General features: G+C 37.6%; 2 protein-coding genes across 4 annotated transcripts; both read left to right on the top strand.

Moving 5' to 3' along the window:
- Positions 1-1751: 1751 nt before the first annotated feature.
- Positions 1752-19124, top strand: LOC121801948 (protease 2-like). 3 transcript variants are annotated; one of them, XM_042201439.1, is made up of 12 exons: positions 1752-2110; positions 2751-3034; positions 3177-3371; positions 3785-4131; positions 4620-4911; positions 5486-5644; positions 6111-6476; positions 6760-6825; positions 6950-6998; positions 7493-7616; positions 7968-8054; positions 18750-19124. In XM_042201439.1, exons 1-11 carry the CDS (start codon positions 1762-1764, stop codon positions 8047-8049), a joined length of 2313 nt encoding a protein of 770 aa, XP_042057373.1. In that variant the 5' UTR covers positions 1752-1761; the 3' UTR covers positions 8050-8054; positions 18750-19124. The 3 variants fall into 3 exon arrangements, with proteins under 3 accessions (XP_042057373.1, XP_042057371.1, XP_042057370.1); XM_042201437.1 differs by lacking the exon at positions 18750-19124 and adding an exon at positions 9236-9361; XM_042201436.1 differs by lacking the exon at positions 18750-19124 and having other exon boundaries at positions 7968-8226.
- Positions 10197-11743, top strand: LOC121801949. The gene has a single exon (XM_042201440.1). It carries the CDS (start codon positions 10308-10310, stop codon positions 11604-11606), a length of 1299 nt encoding a protein of 432 aa, XP_042057374.1. The 5' UTR covers positions 10197-10307; the 3' UTR covers positions 11607-11743.
- Positions 19125-19462: the final 338 nt, after the last annotated feature.

Genomic DNA, 19462 nt, shown 5'->3' on the forward strand with positions numbered 1-19462 from the left:
ATTATTCATTAGTTATTTATCATTAATGATTTGCTTATGTTTATAAATTTATGTATATGTTAACTAATAAATAATATTATACACATTAAAAGAATAATTCTTATACAAATTGTATAAACCTAACAATAATTATTATACAAATAAATATTTTCTATATACAAATCATATTTCTTAATAATTCTTTATTTTTATCAATCAAAAATATATTTGAATAATAATTTTGTTTATATATATTATACAAAACATGAAGAAAAGTAGAAGATAAAAGAAAGTTTTGTATCCCACATTGTAAAAAGATGAATGAATGCTCTAAACATGTAGTTATAAAAGAAAATACTTCAACATATTTTGTCCCACATTGAAAGTGAAACATAAAACATTCAAGGATGTCTCTATAAAAGAGAAACAACCAAGAATGGTTCATAAATTCGCAAGCCCATCAAATATATACGGGCTATTATGAATTTTTTGTATTCATTTATTTGTAAAAATTATTTTTAAATATAAAAATTAATTTTTATAAATAATTTTTTTTTAAAATTTCGGTTGAACCGCCGGTTACGGTTCATCATTTTTCCGAACCTGAACCGCCAACCCGCTTGAACCGCCAACCCGTTCGACCCGCCGGTTCCGGTTCGGTTTGTGCATGTTTGGTTATAGTGGCTGTTGGGACCTACTTTTAATATTTTGTTATTTACTTTGTAGACATCTTTTATTAGTTTATCATAACCGGAAATTATAAAGTGGGACGCTCGAAATTGATCAATCGGGACTCCTAAAGTAGGACTCAGAGTATTAGTCAACGACAATAAATTTTTTTATTAATAAATGAATAGAGAATTTAAACCGAAACTTTTAGCAATGGGTAGGTGGTGTGGGGTAGGTGGCCGCTGATGAAGGCGAAGTCCGGAAACTGCATGGGACTTGTTGCATAAACTAATTATATTGTTCATTAAATAATGTTATCAAATCAAGTGTAAAATAAGTTTGTCAGGTCATGCTTGGTACTCTTGTAAGACTAGCATGTTTATTGCGCATTAAATAATGCTATCAAATTGTTTAGTGTAAAATAAGTTTGTCAATAATAAGCCATGTTTGGTAGTCTTCAAAATGGGCCTTTCAAGCATTTATGTGATTGGATTTTTTCCATAATTTGGGTGTTTAGTTGAAATATTGGGCCGCACGAGGTTGGGCTATCTCATGTTTGGTTAGAGAAATGGTGTGTGTGAAAGAATGAAATGTGTGTGGGCCGAATCAATCCTTAGCCCATAACTCTCTCTTGTAGTTAATTCAATCCATAATAAGAAAATCAAATTCTTGACACTCTCGTCTTCGATCGCTCTAATGTTCGATTCTGAACTCTTTTGACCGAGATGAGTGGATAAACAGCTGCCTCGAGGCCATTTTGGTAAGAATAGAGAATAAAATATGCAAACAATGGACATGTAGTGCAACTTTGACACTCAAAATGAACCAAATAATGTCCTTAAAACAGTTCAAAATCCAAGCGCATCAATACGACATTAGGTTGCTTAATGAAAATACCAATTCAACTTAATCTTTTCCGCTAACAACTCGAGCATAAAATTCCACAAACTTAACCTTACTAGATAAAAAAAAATTAAAATCCCACAAATTGTTATTCATTTTTTATAAAATATATTAATAAAAAATACAATTATCAAATTTCATGAATTTAAAATCAATTTCCCTATTAATAAATTGTATGCAAAAATAAGGGACCTAAAAAATGGAGAAGCTATGAGCGGACTTTATCAGCTGCCGTTTCACGTGATATCATCACTCTCAATCTCAACACTCCAAACCAAAGCTGCACTCTCTTCGCTCAGAACACTTCACCTCTTCACCAACAACAACCTCTTCAAATCCTCATCTCCTTCGCGGAGGAGAAGCTCGAACCGCGGAATTTCTTCATCGTCGTCGTCGAAAATGGAGCCTCCGAAGACTAAGAAAGTTAAGCACGAGATGGAGATGTTTGGCGACGTCAGAGTCGACAATTACTACTGGCTTCGCGACGATTCTCGATCCGATCCCGAAGTTTTGGCGCATCTTCGCCAGGAGAATGCCTATGTGGACCACATCATGTCTGGTCAGTTCACATCTCATTCAGAGAGTTCGTTAATTTGTAGGATTTTATGGTTTTATTGATGGTAAATGATATGAATTCACCGATATTTAATTTTGTACATTCATACGCTTTTCATGTATATACCACCGAATCTAATAGGAGTATATGTTAAATGCTGGTCTGGTGTCTATAACTTGTGATTGTGGTTTTTCGATTAAGGTTGTAATCGTTTATAGTTAGGTGATTAGTTGGTTTTTGGTGATGGTATAGAGGGGGAATTGCGATGGAGTAACAATGTTGGTTGTTTCATTGTGAGTTCTGAATGTTTGCCATGGACTAAGTTTATATGGTCCTCCTGCTTATATAATGTTATTACGGATAAACCATTGATGAATTATGGATTTATGGCATATGCACTTGCGGAGTGGTGTGGGTTCTTCTGGTAGGTTTTGTATTACTTGACTTGATCTTGATACCCAATTCCCAATTGATAATCTAATCCAAGGATCCTCAGAAACTGCTATTGTAAGTGTGATAGCTAAATTTTGCAGTATCTATCATTTTCAATTATCCAAGTAAGGTTATTCCTCAAATTAGAGCAGTAAGATAAGTTATGTACTCATTTAATAGGTTTATAACTGTTTAGTTGCTTGTTCTTCAGGAACCAAAAAATTAGAAGATCAGATCTATAGTGAGATAAGAGGCCGTGTGAAGGAGGATGACATATCAGCCCCTTTACGCAGGGGACCCTATTATTATTATAAACGCACCTTGGAGGGCAAAGAATATACCCAACACTGCCGTCGCCTTGTGCCTAATACTAATGCACCAACATCTGTTCATGACACCATGTCGACTGGATCTGATGCCCCTCCAGAGCATGTCATTCTTGATGAAAATGTTAAAGCTCAACAACATGGATTTTACATTATTGGTGCTTTCAAGGCAAAATCACTTCTGATCTCCTCATAATGTTCCTTTCGTTTCTTCTTTTCAATATACTTTCCCTAACAGCAGCAAGTTTCTTGTTGATTTTATTGTATTCTTCTCACTTGCTTATTATGTGATTCATTTATCTCATTTACAGGTTAGTCCAAACAATAAACTGGTAGCTTATGCAGAAGATACTAAAGGAGACGAAATTTACACAGTTTATGTCATTGATGCCGAGTCACGAACACCAGTAGGGAATCCTTTGTCTGGAGTTACCTCAGATATTGAATGGGCCGGTGATGATGCTTTAGTCTACACAACTAGAGATGAGATCCTCCGGCCTGACAAGGTATGCATCTTGAGTCTAACATATGATATGGATGATATACATTGAGCTTTAAACAAAGTGATTGTTTTCATTTTGATAATAATCAAGCTAAATTCAACACCATATATTGAACAAACTTTTTATGCCATGATATATTGAAATTGAATAGCAAGTAACGTCAATATATATAATAAGAAAAGTGGGAAGTCTATTAGAATTTTAAATTATCAAGTCCCCAAGCTCTCTTAAGTCTTACCGTGGAAAAGCGAATCAAAAGGTAAGGAAAAATTAAACTCAAACCACTTCGGAAACATAACAGGTAGATGCTGAGGAAAAGGGTATGGCAGTGCAGGGTTTTGTTGATTATTTTGTGTAGCCTAAGATCCTACACCAATAATTTGTTCCTACTGGTGATCTTATGTAGCTTTTGACAGGTATGGTTGCATAAGCTGGGAACTGAACAATCTCTCGATCATTGCCTTTATCATGAAAAGGATGACATGTTTTCTCTTAACCTTGCTTCTTCCGAGAGCAAGAAGTTCCTATTTGTTGAATCTGAGAGCAAAATTACAAAGTTCGTCTTTTACCTTGATGTCTCGAAGCCTGAAGGTGGGCTAATTGTCTTGACACCCCGGTTGGATGGCATAGACACATCAGCAAGTCATCGTGGGAATCATTTTTTCATTAAAAGAAGAAGCGACGAGTGTTTCAATTCTGAAATACTTGCTTGTCCACTAGATAATACCTCAGCTGCCACAGTCATCCTACCTCACCGGCCTAGGTAAAAACTTGTGCGACTGAGATAGTCATCCTTGAATGTGAATGATGATATTTTCTACTAGTATTTATAGTCAACCTCTCAACTATGTGACATTTGATTAAACTGATCATCACTTAGAAATGAACAACAGTTTATTCTGTTGCAAGTTCAAAGCTATTACAAAGTTACTGTCCTTTCAACAAATTCTTAGGAAATTTTTGTGTGAAATATAATTCAGAACATCTAAGCATATTAATATACCACGACTTAGGGATGAAAAATTATCCATTGATTATTTTGCTTTTGCATACATCTGTTCACAATTTATCAGTTTAGCTTGAAAGAAAGGTGAAACTCTTCCATGTTAATCCCTAAATTGTTCAAGAGACTGGGATATATCTAAGGTTGAACTTTAATAATTTGTAGACAGAGCTCAGCCAGCTGCTTTTTTTTTATTATCAGTTGATATCTAATAATGAAGTCAACTGACATTTTAGTACTTTTAACAGTGTAAATATTCAGGACATGCAACTATTTGCGGATCATCTTGTGGTTTATGAGCGTGAAAATGGTTTGCCCAAGATAACAATATATCGCCTTCCATCTTTCGGAGAGCCACTGGAAAAACTTCAAGGTGGCCGGACAGTGGATTTTATTGATCCTATATATTCAGTGGATCCTTCGGAGTCACAGTTCTCTTCTAACATTTTGAGATATCATTATAGCTCAATGAGGACACCTTCTTCGGTCTATGATTATGATATGGACTCTGGGATTTCAGTCCTCAAGAAGATTGAAACTGTAAGCAAACACATCACGATCTGAATGGCATTGAATCACATTGCTCTTGTTTAGCTTTGAATTTGTACTGCATTTCCTTCCTTCTATGTGCAGTTTATTTAATGTGTTTTTGTATTGTATTCTTCTTTAAATTGGTTTCTAATTTCTACACAAAGCTATATAGCCATTTCCTGCAATAGCAAATCTATAAATGATTCCATTTTCCTCCTCTTTCCCCCATACTTTTTAAATAAAATGAAATAATATGTACAATAAACAAATGAACTGTAGAATAAAAGAAACACTACTTTGTTGTTGCTGGGGTGTTTATCAACTATAGATTGTTATCTCTTCCTGTTTCCTTTTATAGGACATATTATTCTTCCTTTGTGGGTGGTTGGGTGGGGGTTTGACTTCCCTGGGAACACTGTTATAGCTACCAGAAAGTCTTTTGCACATGTGCTCACTAATTTTAAGTTTTACTATCAAATGAACTTGGTTTTATCTTAATAGGAGTATATTTTTGAACAGTGCTCTTAAGCCAAAAGTGGTAATTGTCCCATTATCCCATATGATTGTTTGCTTACCTTTTCAGGTCTTGGGAGGCTTTGATTCTACCAACTACATAACTGAAAGACAGTGGGCTACTGCTGGTGATGGCACTCAAATACCCATTTCAATTGTTTATAGAAAAGATCTAGTGAAGCTTGATGGTTCAGATCCATTACTTCTATATGGTTATGGTTCCTATGAGGTAGTTCATCAATGGGTTACTTTCCTAAAATGAGCACATTTTCGTTACCTATTTTGCAATTTTGAAACATCTTTTCAAACATCTCTATAGTGATTAATGACTCCACCTTTTGATTTGTGGAGAGTTTTGACATTCCCAATTTCATTTTCTTTTCTTCTGCAATTTTTCTTCCTGAAACATCATTATTTCCCCAAGATACGGTTCAATGCTTAAATGATTGGGAATGTCAAAATTGGTACAAATCAAAGGTGGGATCGTTATTGAAACGATAGAAAAGTGGTGTTTGGTTGCAACAAATGGTCAAAAGTGGTAATTTATTTGACTCCATCAAATGTCGATTAAAGGTTTGTCTGAATTGATTGTACGAAGCAATAGGCTCCTTGAATGCGTCAAGACTATCTTTGTAGGTGGCATAGTCTTTAAAAATCTCTCTTGATTCTTCTTCTAACTGACTGATTTTTAACAGATATGCGTGGATCCGTATTTCAAGGCGTCAAGGTTGTCCTTGTTAGACAGGGGATTCATTTTTGCTGTTGCCCACGTTCGTGGAGGGGGTGAAATGGGGAGACCGTGGTATGAAAATGGAAAACTACTTAAGAAAAAGAATACGTTCACGGATTTTATTTCTTGTGCTGAATATTTGATAGAAAAGAAGTACTCTTCAAAGGAAAAACTTTGCATTGAGGGAAGAAGTGCTGGTGGCTTGCTAATTGGTGCTGTTATTAACATGCGGCCTGATTTATTTAAGGCTGCTGTGGGTGGGGTGGCTTTTGTTGATGTATTGACTACTATGCTTGATCCGACAATCCCTCTTACAACTTCAGAGTGGGAGGTGAGGCTACTATTAGGGTGTTGGCTTCATTTCGTTTTTTCGGATATATACATAGTTGCTTCTTTATTGAGCCTTCTAAGAAATATTTAACAGAAATAATTTAAGGATAAAATGTTATAATAAAATATTTTAAAAGTAGAATCGCACAGTAATTTCAGTATTGATTCATCACTTGCTGTAACACTTTCATTAATATAAGGATACGATGTTATAAATTCCTGTCTGAGAGGAATATAAATTGCAGATAAAGCCATGTCAACTTACGTTTCTTACTTCGTTACAGGAATGGGGTGATCCTCGAAAAGAAGAGTTTTACTTTTACATGAAGTCATACTCCCCGGTTGATAATGTGAGTTTGAACCTAGATCATGTTTCATGATTTTCCGTATCAATGCAAGCAACTATATATAACCGGTTAATGCAGAGCTTATCGAAAATGATAATTTGCACTAATTTTTGGATTTATTTTACAGATTAAATCACAAAATTATCCAGCTATTCTATTTACCGCCGGATTAAATGGTAAGTATGGGGGTTCCTATGGTCAGGAAAGAATTACAGCTCTTGTTAGCATACCAAGATAGAAGAGGCTAAGGAGTTCGTTCTCTTTTGTCCAATTTCTTATTATCATAGATTAAAGTTATATATGAATGGTTTTCCTTCAAGCTCGTCGAAGGCTTACGATAAAAAGACATTTTTATAGACTTCACTAAATATGCAAACTTATTTTCTTTTGATCCTCTTAAGATCAAGGACGTGCTTATGTTTTTTGAGGATTAACCTAGATAGATAAAATAGTATAGATGTATTGAAGTTTTGAGTATCCGAAGGCCCTTGATAACTCCTATAATTCGAGCCAAATCTACGTGATTCCAATCTATTGAAAGGTGTGATTGGAGAACTCCTAGTAATGAGGATAAAAATATAATCTATCTTACACCCAGAATAAGACTTTTTTGCTCAGAACCAAGATTTTTATTATCACAGTATAACTGGACTCTGTTTATGTTTTGCAGATACGCGTGTCATGTACTCCGAACCTGCTAAGTTTGTGGCAAAGTTGAGAGATTTCAAGACTGATGATAACGTTCTACTCTTTAAATGCGAACTCGGTGCAGGGCACTTTTCGAAGTCAGGAAGGTGATGTGATGCATTCTTTTTGTGCATTACTTACAAAAAAAAAGTACTTATTCCTATTCAACTACTCAGTAAAAGGCATATTCATTTGATGTCATGTTTATGTAACTTATATTGGCATAAGTGTATGCCCTTTTGGAGTGTCATATTCCAAAGTAGTTGGTAGTTCCCTACAGAAACTTCCAATAAATCTAACAACCAGATAAATGCTTAGATCATCAATGCCACTGATTCATTTGAATTCTTGAATAATTTATGCCGTAGTCGTATATAAGTATCACAATTTCATAATTTTCCCTCACTACTATGTTTTATTTGTATATTTTTCTGATTTGCCATTCTATTCTATTGCAGGTTCGAGAAACTCCAGGAAGATGCTTTCACATTTACCTTTATATTGCAGGCCTTGGACATGATTCCTTCACCCGCTTTATAATCCAGGTAAATTAAGTACTGTTTTTTTTTTTACCAATGAGGGATAATTTTAGAGAATTGATGATGGTTCCTCATTTACGAACATGAACATTGATGTTACTGTTGTCGTTTGATTTTTAGCTGAAAAATGACGTGTTATTTTATTTTGGACGAACATAAACATTGATCATTGATGTTACCGCTGTCTATTGATTTTTTACAAAAACTTTGAAGCGTGAACCCACATTGATACGTATTAATTAATTCATATTTAATTATGATGAAGTATTCTACATATGTGGTGATACTATGAAAATAAATCAAGACATATCAAATCCTTCCAAATAATAAAAATTGACTAAATAATATACTAGGAATATTATTTAGCCGAGAACGACATCCAGCTAATTAATTAGCAAATTGTTCTTCGATACTTGATATTCCTTGAATCTTACAATAAAATGCATCGACTTTATGAAACTTGTGTATGATTGAAAACTTAAGCTTGTTAAGAGTATCTTTACTTTACCTTATCACAGGAAGATATAATGGATTAGTCCTTATCATCCTATTGGCAGTATGGTTAATACATGCAAATCAAAGTTGGTGCGGTGGAGATTCCATACCTGTAAAAGTATATTCTATATACATATATCGAAAAAATGCATATATATTTACTAAACTAAGTACTTCATTAATTTTTAAATTACTAAAAAATCTCTTCTTTCGTATAATCACTTCTTTCATTCTATTCAGTTTTAGTTTACAATATCTAATAATAATAACATTTTCTCTAATTTTCAATTAATCCCAACATTTTAATTACTTTTATTATATTATTATTTTTTAAAAAGAAATACTCCTGTTGTGACTGGGTAAGCACAGATATTGACATATTGTAGTGGAGTAATTGTTTTGGTGGTTTGCATGGCATATTTTTGTTGTTATAGCATTCACAATGGCGGATATCCCAGAGGACGTCGGACAGGCGGGCCGAACGTCTGTGCTGGACGTCCGCCATTAGGCAGCATGCATACGGATACGGACGTCCGCTGCGGACATCGGAGTTCCGCGGCTTTCCGGGACGTCCGCAGTTGCGTTGACACGACGGACGTCCCGGAGGACGTCCTGATTTTTTTATTGTTTTTTGTGGATGTCCGCCATTGTGTAGTGGGATGTCCTTATGACGTAGCAGAAGGTGTTTTTAGGAAGTTCGTCGGGATGTCCGCCAGGATGTCCGTCCAATTATGGATGCCCTTAGAGCATCTCCAATGGCAGACGTCCGGTCGGACGTGCGCGACGGACGACCGGGACGTCCGCCATTATGGCAGGGGAGGTCGGATACGGACGTCCCGTGAGGACGTCGGGTGTCCTCGGACGTCGGCGCGACGGGCAGGCGAATGTCCGCCATTGGCGGATGGGATATACCCAAACTGGCCCGTCTTTGTGAAGACAATCAAGCATCCGCTCGGACAAAAGAAGTCATACTTTGCGAGCCGTCAGGAAGCATCGCGCAAGGATGTGGAGCGGGCATTTGGTGTGCTCCAGAGTCGATGGGCGGTAGTCAAGGGTCCTGCACGGCAGTGGTATATTCCCAACATCGGCGATGTCATGTACGCGTGTATCATAATGCACAACATGATTGTCGAAAATGAAGGTGCGGAACTGACTCAGTGGACCAATGAAGATGATACGGGTGCAGGTCCAAGTCACGGCGTGGCCACCGCGAATGTGATTATGGGGGTACCTCATGGAGAGGTCGAGCGGATGCGTGCATTTGCCGACATGCGGCAAACAGATGATCATGTTCGACTTCAGAACGATATTATCGAAGAGGTTTGGACGCGGAAGGGTTGACGTTGATGTTAGTACTTTTTTTGTTTTATTACTATGTAATTTTTTTTTCAAATCATGTATGTTTTTTTTAAATGAAGAAGTTAATTTTTCCCGTTCGTATTCGTGTTGAAATTTTATTTCGTAAAAGTAAATTGTTTTATTTGTGAATTTGTGATTTTTTTTATTGCGGGAAATCCTAGTGGGAAGGGCGATGAGAAGGGCGGATTGTGAAGGGGATGTCCTAGTGACGTGGCAGTGGGATGAGAAGTCCTAGTGACTCGGACATCCGCCCACTGGAGATGCTTTTATAAAATTCAGCTTTTTATGGGGGGAAATCTCAACACGCAACTCCCGGGCTGTATTTTCCGAACCTTATCCATTCTACGTTCAAAACATCAAATCCCCCCCAAAAAAATCCTCCCTCGCTTCTCTCAACCACCATCCATGGCGCCGCCGTCCTCCACCACTCCCCAACCCTCCGACGACCACAATCCCCGCCCCGCCGACCACCTCAACCTCGAATCGCTCCTCTCCTCCGCCCGCCCCTTCCTCCGCGGCGAGCTCCACGCCGTCGACGAAAATCTACCCCGCCTCGTCTCTGTCCTCCAAGCCGCCGGTGCCGGCGAGTGCTGGCACAAGCACGGCAGCTTCCTCGACCACCTTATCGGCGTCTACCGCATCCTCAAGCTCTGGAACGCTCCCGACGCCGTCTGCCTCTGCGGCCTCTTCCACTCCGCCTACTCCAACTCCTACGTCAACCTCGCCATCTTCCCGCCCTCCCCCACCGGCCGCGACATCGTCCGCGGCCACGTCGGCGCCGCCGCCGAGCGCCTCATCCACCTCTTCTGCATCGTTCCTCGGCAGTCTCTCATCCACGACCTCCTCCTCTTCAGGTACGCCGATTCCGAGCTGATCGAGCACCTCCGATCGTCGGAGATCTCGATCGAGAAGCTCCGCGGCGGCGGAGCGGTCGGAGATGACGAGATCTGGCGGAGTAAGCTCCGATCGATCTGTCCGGCGGAGGGGATGACGGTTAAGCACATCAAAACCGGCGAGGATTTGGTGATTTCACGCCGGCTGGTGGCGACTTTCCTCATGATGACGGTCGCCGATTTCAGCGATCAGCTCTTCAGCTTCCAAGACGGTTTATTCGATAACCGCGACGGCAAGCTCGAATTCTCCGGCAACAACGTTCTCACCTCATTATGGCCAGGCGACGGCAAGCCAGGGCTGTGGATGAACTCCGCCTCGAGAATGGCGGCGATCTACACTCTATTGCTGAGAGAAGAGGAGATCTACCTCAAAACCGCTGAGAATCACGCAGATAGAGACGAAGATCTGGAGCTGGTGGTGCCGCCGGTGTTCGATAATTGCAGTAAAGTTCTGGATCCGCAGGAGCAGATCGCGGCGAGGGAGCTGTACTGGAAGGCGGTGTGCGGCGCGGCGGAGGTAGGGTTGGAGAGGGCGGAGGGGATGCTGGTGGAGAGCGTGGCGAGGAATCCGTTTGTGGGGGAAGGGTACGTGGTGTTGGCGCAGATATATTTGGGGAAAGGGGAGTTCGGTGCGGCGGAGGAGGCGGCGGAGAGGGGGCTGAGGTTGCTGGTGGAGTGGGGGAGTCCGTGGGATAAGAGGATGACGTGGCAGGGGTGGGTGGCGTGGGGTAGGGTGCTGCTGATGAAGGCGAAGGAGAAGTCGTGGCCGGAAACCGCATGGGGTATTCTCAATTTGGGACTTGTTGCGTAATTTATGTACTCCATATTGTTCGTTTAATAATGGTATCGAATTTTATACTAGTACTATAAATTAAGCTCGTTAAAACTCACTTTATATGTAATAAATACTATTATTAGATGTACACTAATAAGAAGAGCCTTCAATAAGTCGTTTGTTTTTGTGATTATACACGTTAGGGCATCCGCAGTGGTTCGGATGTCCCGGCGGAATTCCCCGCGGAATTCCCACTGCCATGTCATAAGGACTTCCCACTGTTCTGCCACGTCATAAAGACTTTCCACTGCCCAGTGATGGAATTCCCCTGCGGAATTCCCGACGGAATTCCTACATTAAAAAAAATTCATAAATTCATAAATTAACCACTTTCCGGAAGTAAAGAATTTACGGAATTAAAATTTCGACGCGAATAGGAAAAAAATCCATTAAAAAAAAGTACATTTTACCAAATAAAAAAATACATTTCAATAATTACAAGCTACATCAACGACGACCCCTACGCTGGCACACTTCTTCAATAATATCGTTCTGGAGTTGAACGTGAGCTTGTTTTTGGCGCATGTCGGCAAATGCACGGACTCGATCGATGTCATCATGGGGTATCCCCATACGTACATTGCTCGTGGCCACGCCGTGGCTTGGACCCGCAGCGTCAGTATCATCATTGGCCCAATCGGTCAGTGCTGGGCCTTCATCTTTGACGATCATGTTGTGCATGATAATACATGCGTACATGATGTCGGCGATGCTGTCAACGTACCACAGCCGTGACGGACCCTTCACTGCCGCCCGCTCCACATCCTTGCGCGCTGCCTCCTGACGTTGCGCAATGTATACCTTCTTCTCATCCGTTGGGCGTCTGATTGTCTTCACAAAGACGGGCCACATCGGGTATATCCCATCCGCCAAATAATAGCTCATGCGTGTTGGTTGCCATTGGCGACGAAGTTGACGGCCGGACCGACGCCCATTCATTGGTCGTTGAAGAGGGGCGACGACTGGAGGACGTTGATGTCGTTGTTCGCCCCGGCTACTCCAAAATAGGCGTGCCAAATCCACAACCGGTAGTCAGCTACCGCTTCAAGGATCATCGTAGGATTCTTGGCCATGAAACCAGTAGTGTACATCCCTTTCCAGGCAGCGGGACAGTTCTTCCATTCCCAGTGCATACAATCTATGATGCCCAACATCCCCGGGAAGCCGTGCTGTGACCCGTGCATATCCAGCAGAGCCTGACAATCTTCGGGGGTAGGCTTCCGAAGATACCTATCCTCGAATATCTCCCTCACGCCCTGACAAAAATACTTCAAGCAATCGCGGGCGGTCGACTCGTCGACGTGGAGGTACTCGTCGAACATGTCCGCCGCACCTCCGTACGTCAACTGCCTGATTGCGGCAGTGCACTTCTGGATCGGCGTGTGGCCGGGTTTACCCGCTGCATCCTCCTACACCCTGAACTACTCGTATCGACGCTCCAAAGCGCCAACGATACGCATAAACAGCGGCTGATGCATCCTAAACCGTCGCCGGAATAGGTTCTCCCCAAACCGTGGCTCCGTCACAAAGTAGTCATCGTACAACCGACGGTGGGCCGCGAGATGGTCGCGGGATACTATAGTGCGACGATGGATGGGTCGAGGCACCGCCGGCGCCAAGGCCGCTTGTTCCTCTCTCGCCGCGGCCTCCCGCACATGTGCCCAAATCCGAGCCATAGGGTCTTCGTGATGGCCACTACCACTACTACAACTAGCCATTACTATTATATAAAAGAAATTTAGAGAGAGAGAAACTTGTTAAAACAAGTGGTGCGAATGAAGTGAAATTCAACGAGCAATATATATAGACATTACAAAAAAAATAGAATTCCGCGGGAGTCGACCCAATGGCGGACGTCCCTGCGGAATTCCGCGAAAGGCCGCGGACCTGCGACGTCCTCAGCTCAATTCCGTATCCGCGCCATTCGTGCCTAATGGCGGACGTCCGCCACGGAATTCCGGCACATCCGTGGGAATTCCGCGGCGAAATCCGCCATTGCGGATGCTTTTAGAAAGGATAGACATGAGCCATTTTGGAGTTTTTCCTCAACTTAATTTTTTATATAAAATGAAAAGAGAAAATAAAATGGAAACAAACTAAACAAGAAAAGCATTGTGACCGAGAGTGTATTTTTTTAGATTATTTATTGGCCGTCTGACTTTTTCATTATGCTTTTTTATAATTTGATGCGTTAAATAAACCCTCTAAATAAGTTTATGAACTAGGAGTACATTAAGAGTCCAGTTACGATTTTAACTTGAGTTGTCTTATTGCTCTCAAATTTTTTGCCTCTTCCATTTTGATTAAGATCTACTTGAGGATTTTTGTACAATTACAATTGAAACCTAAATACTAATTAATATACCAAATATATGGTTAAAATATGTGTTTTGTTTGTCTAAAATACTGAATCATTTCATTTTATTCATATAAAATTAAATAACTTATCTTATTTATTTATTAGAATGATAAATTCTAGTAGGGGTGTGCATTCGGGTTTCGGTTCGGTTTTTTGTCAAAACCGAACCAAAACCGAAAAACCGAATTTAGTTCAAAATCCAAACCGAACCGAACCCGAAAAACCGAAAAACCGAAAAACCGAAAACCGAACTTAACAAACCGAAAAATCCGAACAAAACCGAAAAAACCGAAAAACCCGAAAAAATAAATATAGTATTAATATATATATATATATATGTTTGTAATTTATTTTATTTTATACTATATACTAATAGAATATTTATATATAATATAAAATTAATAATACATATAATATATATAATATAGTAGAATTTATTAAAATAATATACTATATATTATATATAATATAATATATATATAATTCGGTTTTTCGGTTTTTCGATTTTTTTCTTCGCCCGAACCGAACCGAACCGAAAAACCGAAATTTTTATATTTTCAAAACCGAACCGAACCGAAAAACCGAAATAACCGAACCGAATTTCAAAATTTCGGTTTGGTTCGGTTCGGATATTCGGTTTCCGGTTTTTTTGCTCACCCCTAAATTCTAGTTCGACTACCAAAGACAAAAGGTTTTAACTTAAAATGAGAGCCCATTTGAATGGTTTATCCTTCCTTTGTCAAAATGGGCTTTAACTTCCAATGAGAAAATAGCCCATTTGATTTAATGGATAGTTTAACTCATAGTAGTAGTTTGGGGTGAGTTTTTTTTTCTATCTCAACACATAGAAAAGTGTTTTTTAAACTAAAGATAAGAAACGTTATTGGTATTGTGTCTTCAACTTTTAGCATATTTCAAAAAATATTTCTGATCCTTTTTAAAATGAAAGTTGAAATCTACAAAACACTATTAATAGTATTGTTTATTTTTTGTTAAACAGATATAGTTTGTGTGTTTGGTTAAATGCACATATGACATATCTCGCATTTATGATATGATTATTATTTCCCAAATTGGGTTGCGACTTCAAATTATTAAATGGTCAAAACAGTCGAGACAAAATTATTTTCTAATAAAATGTTTTCTCAAGTTACATATGTCAATAAATTCAAGAAAAATCTAAAGATTCCAACTTTTGAATGGCAATTTAATCTCAGTAATAAAAAGTTGGAAGTTTTTGTATGTTACTACCACTTAATCATATGAGGAAATAATCTTTGCCACTTTCAATTTATGTGACAGTCTTCTTTCAAAAAGACATTAGACACGTGAGTTATCTATATAAAAAAAAGCAAGAAGATGCACCTTTTGTTTTTGGCTTCTGAGTTACCACGTTTTGTTGCATTTGTTTTTTCAGCTTTTTTTTCCTATAACAATTTTTAAGCTTGTAGTACTATAATCTACACAACTGTTAATAAGAAATTCTTCAAAAAATAAAATGAATAAAGAAACAATAACTATTAATGCATGGATTAATTATATTATTATGCGTGCTATAAGATTTGAGAGCTTAACAAACTGAAAATATAAGTTCAAGAACTTAACACACTACAAAATCTAATAGTTTAGACCTCAAATAATATAATGCCTTCGTCCATAATCAATAGTCCAATTGTTTCACTTGTTCACAGAAATTAATTCAGTTTTATTTACTGCAATAAGTTTTTCAAATAAGATCAATCTTATTCTACACTTATAATGCTCCAATCATAATGCTTCAAACTTCAATCATTTGTTCTATATATCTTTCTCATTAGTCTATTGGTAGTGATAGAAGGAAATATATTCCAATAAAGTACTAATGATTAGTCTTTCTTAAAGTAATAATCCGAGGAGCATTATACTCCATTCACCCGGCAATATCAATCCTTTTGTCATTTCAGTATGTCAAGCCAATAAAAATACATTTCACTTTTACTATAAATTGTAATTATATCTCACATACTTACCCATTTCACACACTTTAATTATAAACTAATAAATAATGATCAGGATTACATTTCACTATTTTTTTAACTTATACTTTCTTAATATTTTTTAAAATCCATGTTATAAGAAATAAAGCTTAGTGGACGTGGGAATAAATTTTGGTAGGGTTAGAATAATATTTTGTTGTAGTTAAATGTAACTGCACCAAAGTCTATACTCCAAATATCTCAATTAAGTTGATAACTTTAGTGCAAGACATTGTATTTTATGCAAAAAAATCAGTTTTATTATTATACTAGTAGTACATTTTATTATTATTATTAAATATTATTAAAGCTATCCCTTTTATTTACCCATTGGCCAGAATATAGTCCAGGAGAGGGGGTAATTCTTTTTTTTACTAGCCTACAACTAATATTCTTTTTGTATACTGGACTTTTTTTTTTCCGGCTTTGGGAGAGACGCATCATGCGTCTCCTTTTAATAAAACGCATCACGGTCATGCGTCTTCCAATTTTTTCGATTTTCTTTTAACGACGCATGACGCTAATGCGTCTTAGAGAGAGACGCATCTATCTCATGCGTCTCTTGTTTTTTTTTTAATTTTACGGACGACGCATGACCGTCATGCGTGCGTCTCTAATTCGAATAAAACATACGGGACAGAGGCAGTAGCTCCCATTTCTGCGCGAGAGAAGGAGAGCTGCCTTGTTGTCTCATTTGAAAAATACTAGTATATATGTGCATGCTTTTAATTAGTTAATAAAACAATTCGGTTCATAATTAGAGAAAAATGCAAAAGTCTGTTTCACACAGTAACAAAATCTGTAAATAAAAACCTACTAGAGACCAAAATTGGACTTTAGATCAAAATATCGTATTGAGCATGAGATCTAGACTTTATGCTGACTTTGCTGCAAGTTGTTTTTCATTTATTTACCTTTTGACTCATGTTGGAACTCTTATTCACAGATATTTTTCCTTATGAAGAATTTTGTGTTAACTGGTTCTTGTTTCATGGGATGCTGTATTCTTTGATACACCCATAGTCTACTTCAAATTATTTGCTTTGTTATACTATTAAACTATGTTATTTTTTGTCTAAAGTCCAATTTTGGTCTATAGTAGGTTTTTATTTACAGATTTTGTTACTGTGTGAAACAGACTTTTACATTTTTCTCTAATTATGGACCGAATTGTTTTATTAACTAATTAAAAGCATGCACATATATACTAGTATTTTTCAAATGAGACAACAAGGCAGCTCTCCTTCTCTCGCGCAGAAATGGGAGCTACTGCCTCTGTCCCGTATGTTTTATTCGAATTAGAGACGCACGCATGACGGTCATGCGTCGTCCGTAAAATTAAAAAAAAAACAAGAGACGCATGAGAGAGATGCGTCTCTCTCTAAGACGCATTAGCGTCATGCGTCGTTAAAAAATTTTGAAAAAATTGGATGCGTTTCATTAAAAGTAGATGCATGATGCTCATGCGTCTCTCCCAAAGCCGGAACAAAAAAAAAGGCTAGTACACAAAAAGAATGTTAGTTGTAGGCTAGTAAAAAAAAGAATTACCCCACCAGGAGAGAGCAAAGAAGAAAAGTTGGCAAAAGAAAATGACATAAGAAAGAAAAAAGTAGGCAATAAAGCAGGCGCTCAAATCAGAATAATTTTGGTCTTTTTGGGTGAGAAAATGATATTAGATGTTGACCTTATTCTCTATATAAGAAAAAAGATTCTTATGCTTATGACAAATTTAATAAAAACAAAATTCTAAATAAAGAAGAAGATATTCATACCCTCTTCAAGAATGAAGCCAATAAGCCTTTCCACAAAAATACAGGCATTTTCCATCATCATAAAGAATAAGATATATTATGATCATTCTTGGCCTTCTGACTGTTATCCAAAAAGGAATTTGGACGATGTGATAATAATAAATAAGAGATAGTTTTAAGAATATTGCTAAATAACTTGTAATAAGAGCTAATTTTGATGGTTCAAATTAAGTGGTTTATAATTATTAAAAGGGAAAACCATGCACATATTTAAATTTTAGTACAGTACGATTTAAATTACTATAATTTTACCTCAATTTACAATTGTGTTACGAATTAAACTTTTTACGGATGAAATTGGAGGTAGTGTAGAAATAAGTTTTCCAACATGGAAAAAACATTTGTTTTTCAAAATATTATCGTTTAAGTAGACTTGAAACTGTGTTGTTTGTCGCATCTCACGGTTGTGTGAAAGTCAGATTGATGTTCACAAATGAACAACTGAAATTTGAGTATTTGCTATTTGGACAACTGAAATTTGTAAAAAAATTATACTCCAATTTGTAGGATTTGAACTACATGAGACTGATCAAAGTCAATCGAATCTAAAGTTGTAATTTACATATCAATTTCCCTTATTAAAAACAGAATAAGATAAATAACATTAAATTCATTTGATATAAGTATTTGTGCTTCAGCAATATATTAACAAGTGAAAACATAAACCTGCTGCAAAAGAAGTTGACATATAAAAGCAAGAAATCTGAAAATGGCAAAGCAGAAAAATGGACAGAGACACCACAAGAAACATCATCATCTGTCTCTCTCCATTTCTCAATCCACACACACTACTAATAACTGTCCAAATAAAAGTGACTGTCACACTGCCCTGCAACTCCCACACACACTTTTCCTATATCTATATAACAATAAGACCACCATTTTTTCACTCTCCCAACACAGAACTAAAGAGAGCTCTTTTATATACACATAGGCCTAGAAATGGGGGAAGGAGGGGCAGTTGTTTATGGGAAGAAGATGTTGAAGAGATTGGTGTTGAGAGTGAAGATGATGATGGTGATGAAGAAGAAGAAGAAGAAGGAGAGGACTGATTTCAGCTTCTGCTATGATCCTTTGAGCTATGCTCTCAACTTTGATGATGGCAATTTTGGCTTTTTTTGCACATAGATATTGCTATTCAACTTCATTAATTTCATGTTGGTTTCTTCCTATTTTGAGGTTTGGATCTTGGAATAGTTAGTGATCATGGTTCAATTATGTGAGTGGAAATGTGGTAACTGATCTCTACATTAAACTTCATGTTATAACCCAATGTGCACTATTAAAAAAGGAGTATTTTCTTTACTTATTTGCATTTTGACTAATATATTCAGGTTCCCTATTCCTAGAAACGACTCGATAACAAAATCAACACAAAGTCATTCTCTCTTTCTATGTCTACTTTGTCATTAGGATAACATTGGATTCTCTTCGTTGACGTTTATTGAGATACAATATGAGATGCACCAAAATAAACTTTATATTCAACTAAACTAGTTATAGGGTAGATTAAGATGGATAATCGTGAAACACAATGCAATCATAGTACTTTAAAGACGGCCGAGATACTATGTGACAAGTCAAATTTTTTTAGAGAAAAAACAACCAAACAAGATACATATAAACATAATCACTAGCTATGAGCAA

This window comes from Salvia splendens, chromosome 5, assembly GCF_004379255.2.
Source record: "Salvia splendens isolate huo1 chromosome 5, SspV2, whole genome shotgun sequence".
Lineage (NCBI taxonomy): Eukaryota > Viridiplantae > Streptophyta > Magnoliopsida > Lamiales > Lamiaceae > Salvia > Salvia splendens.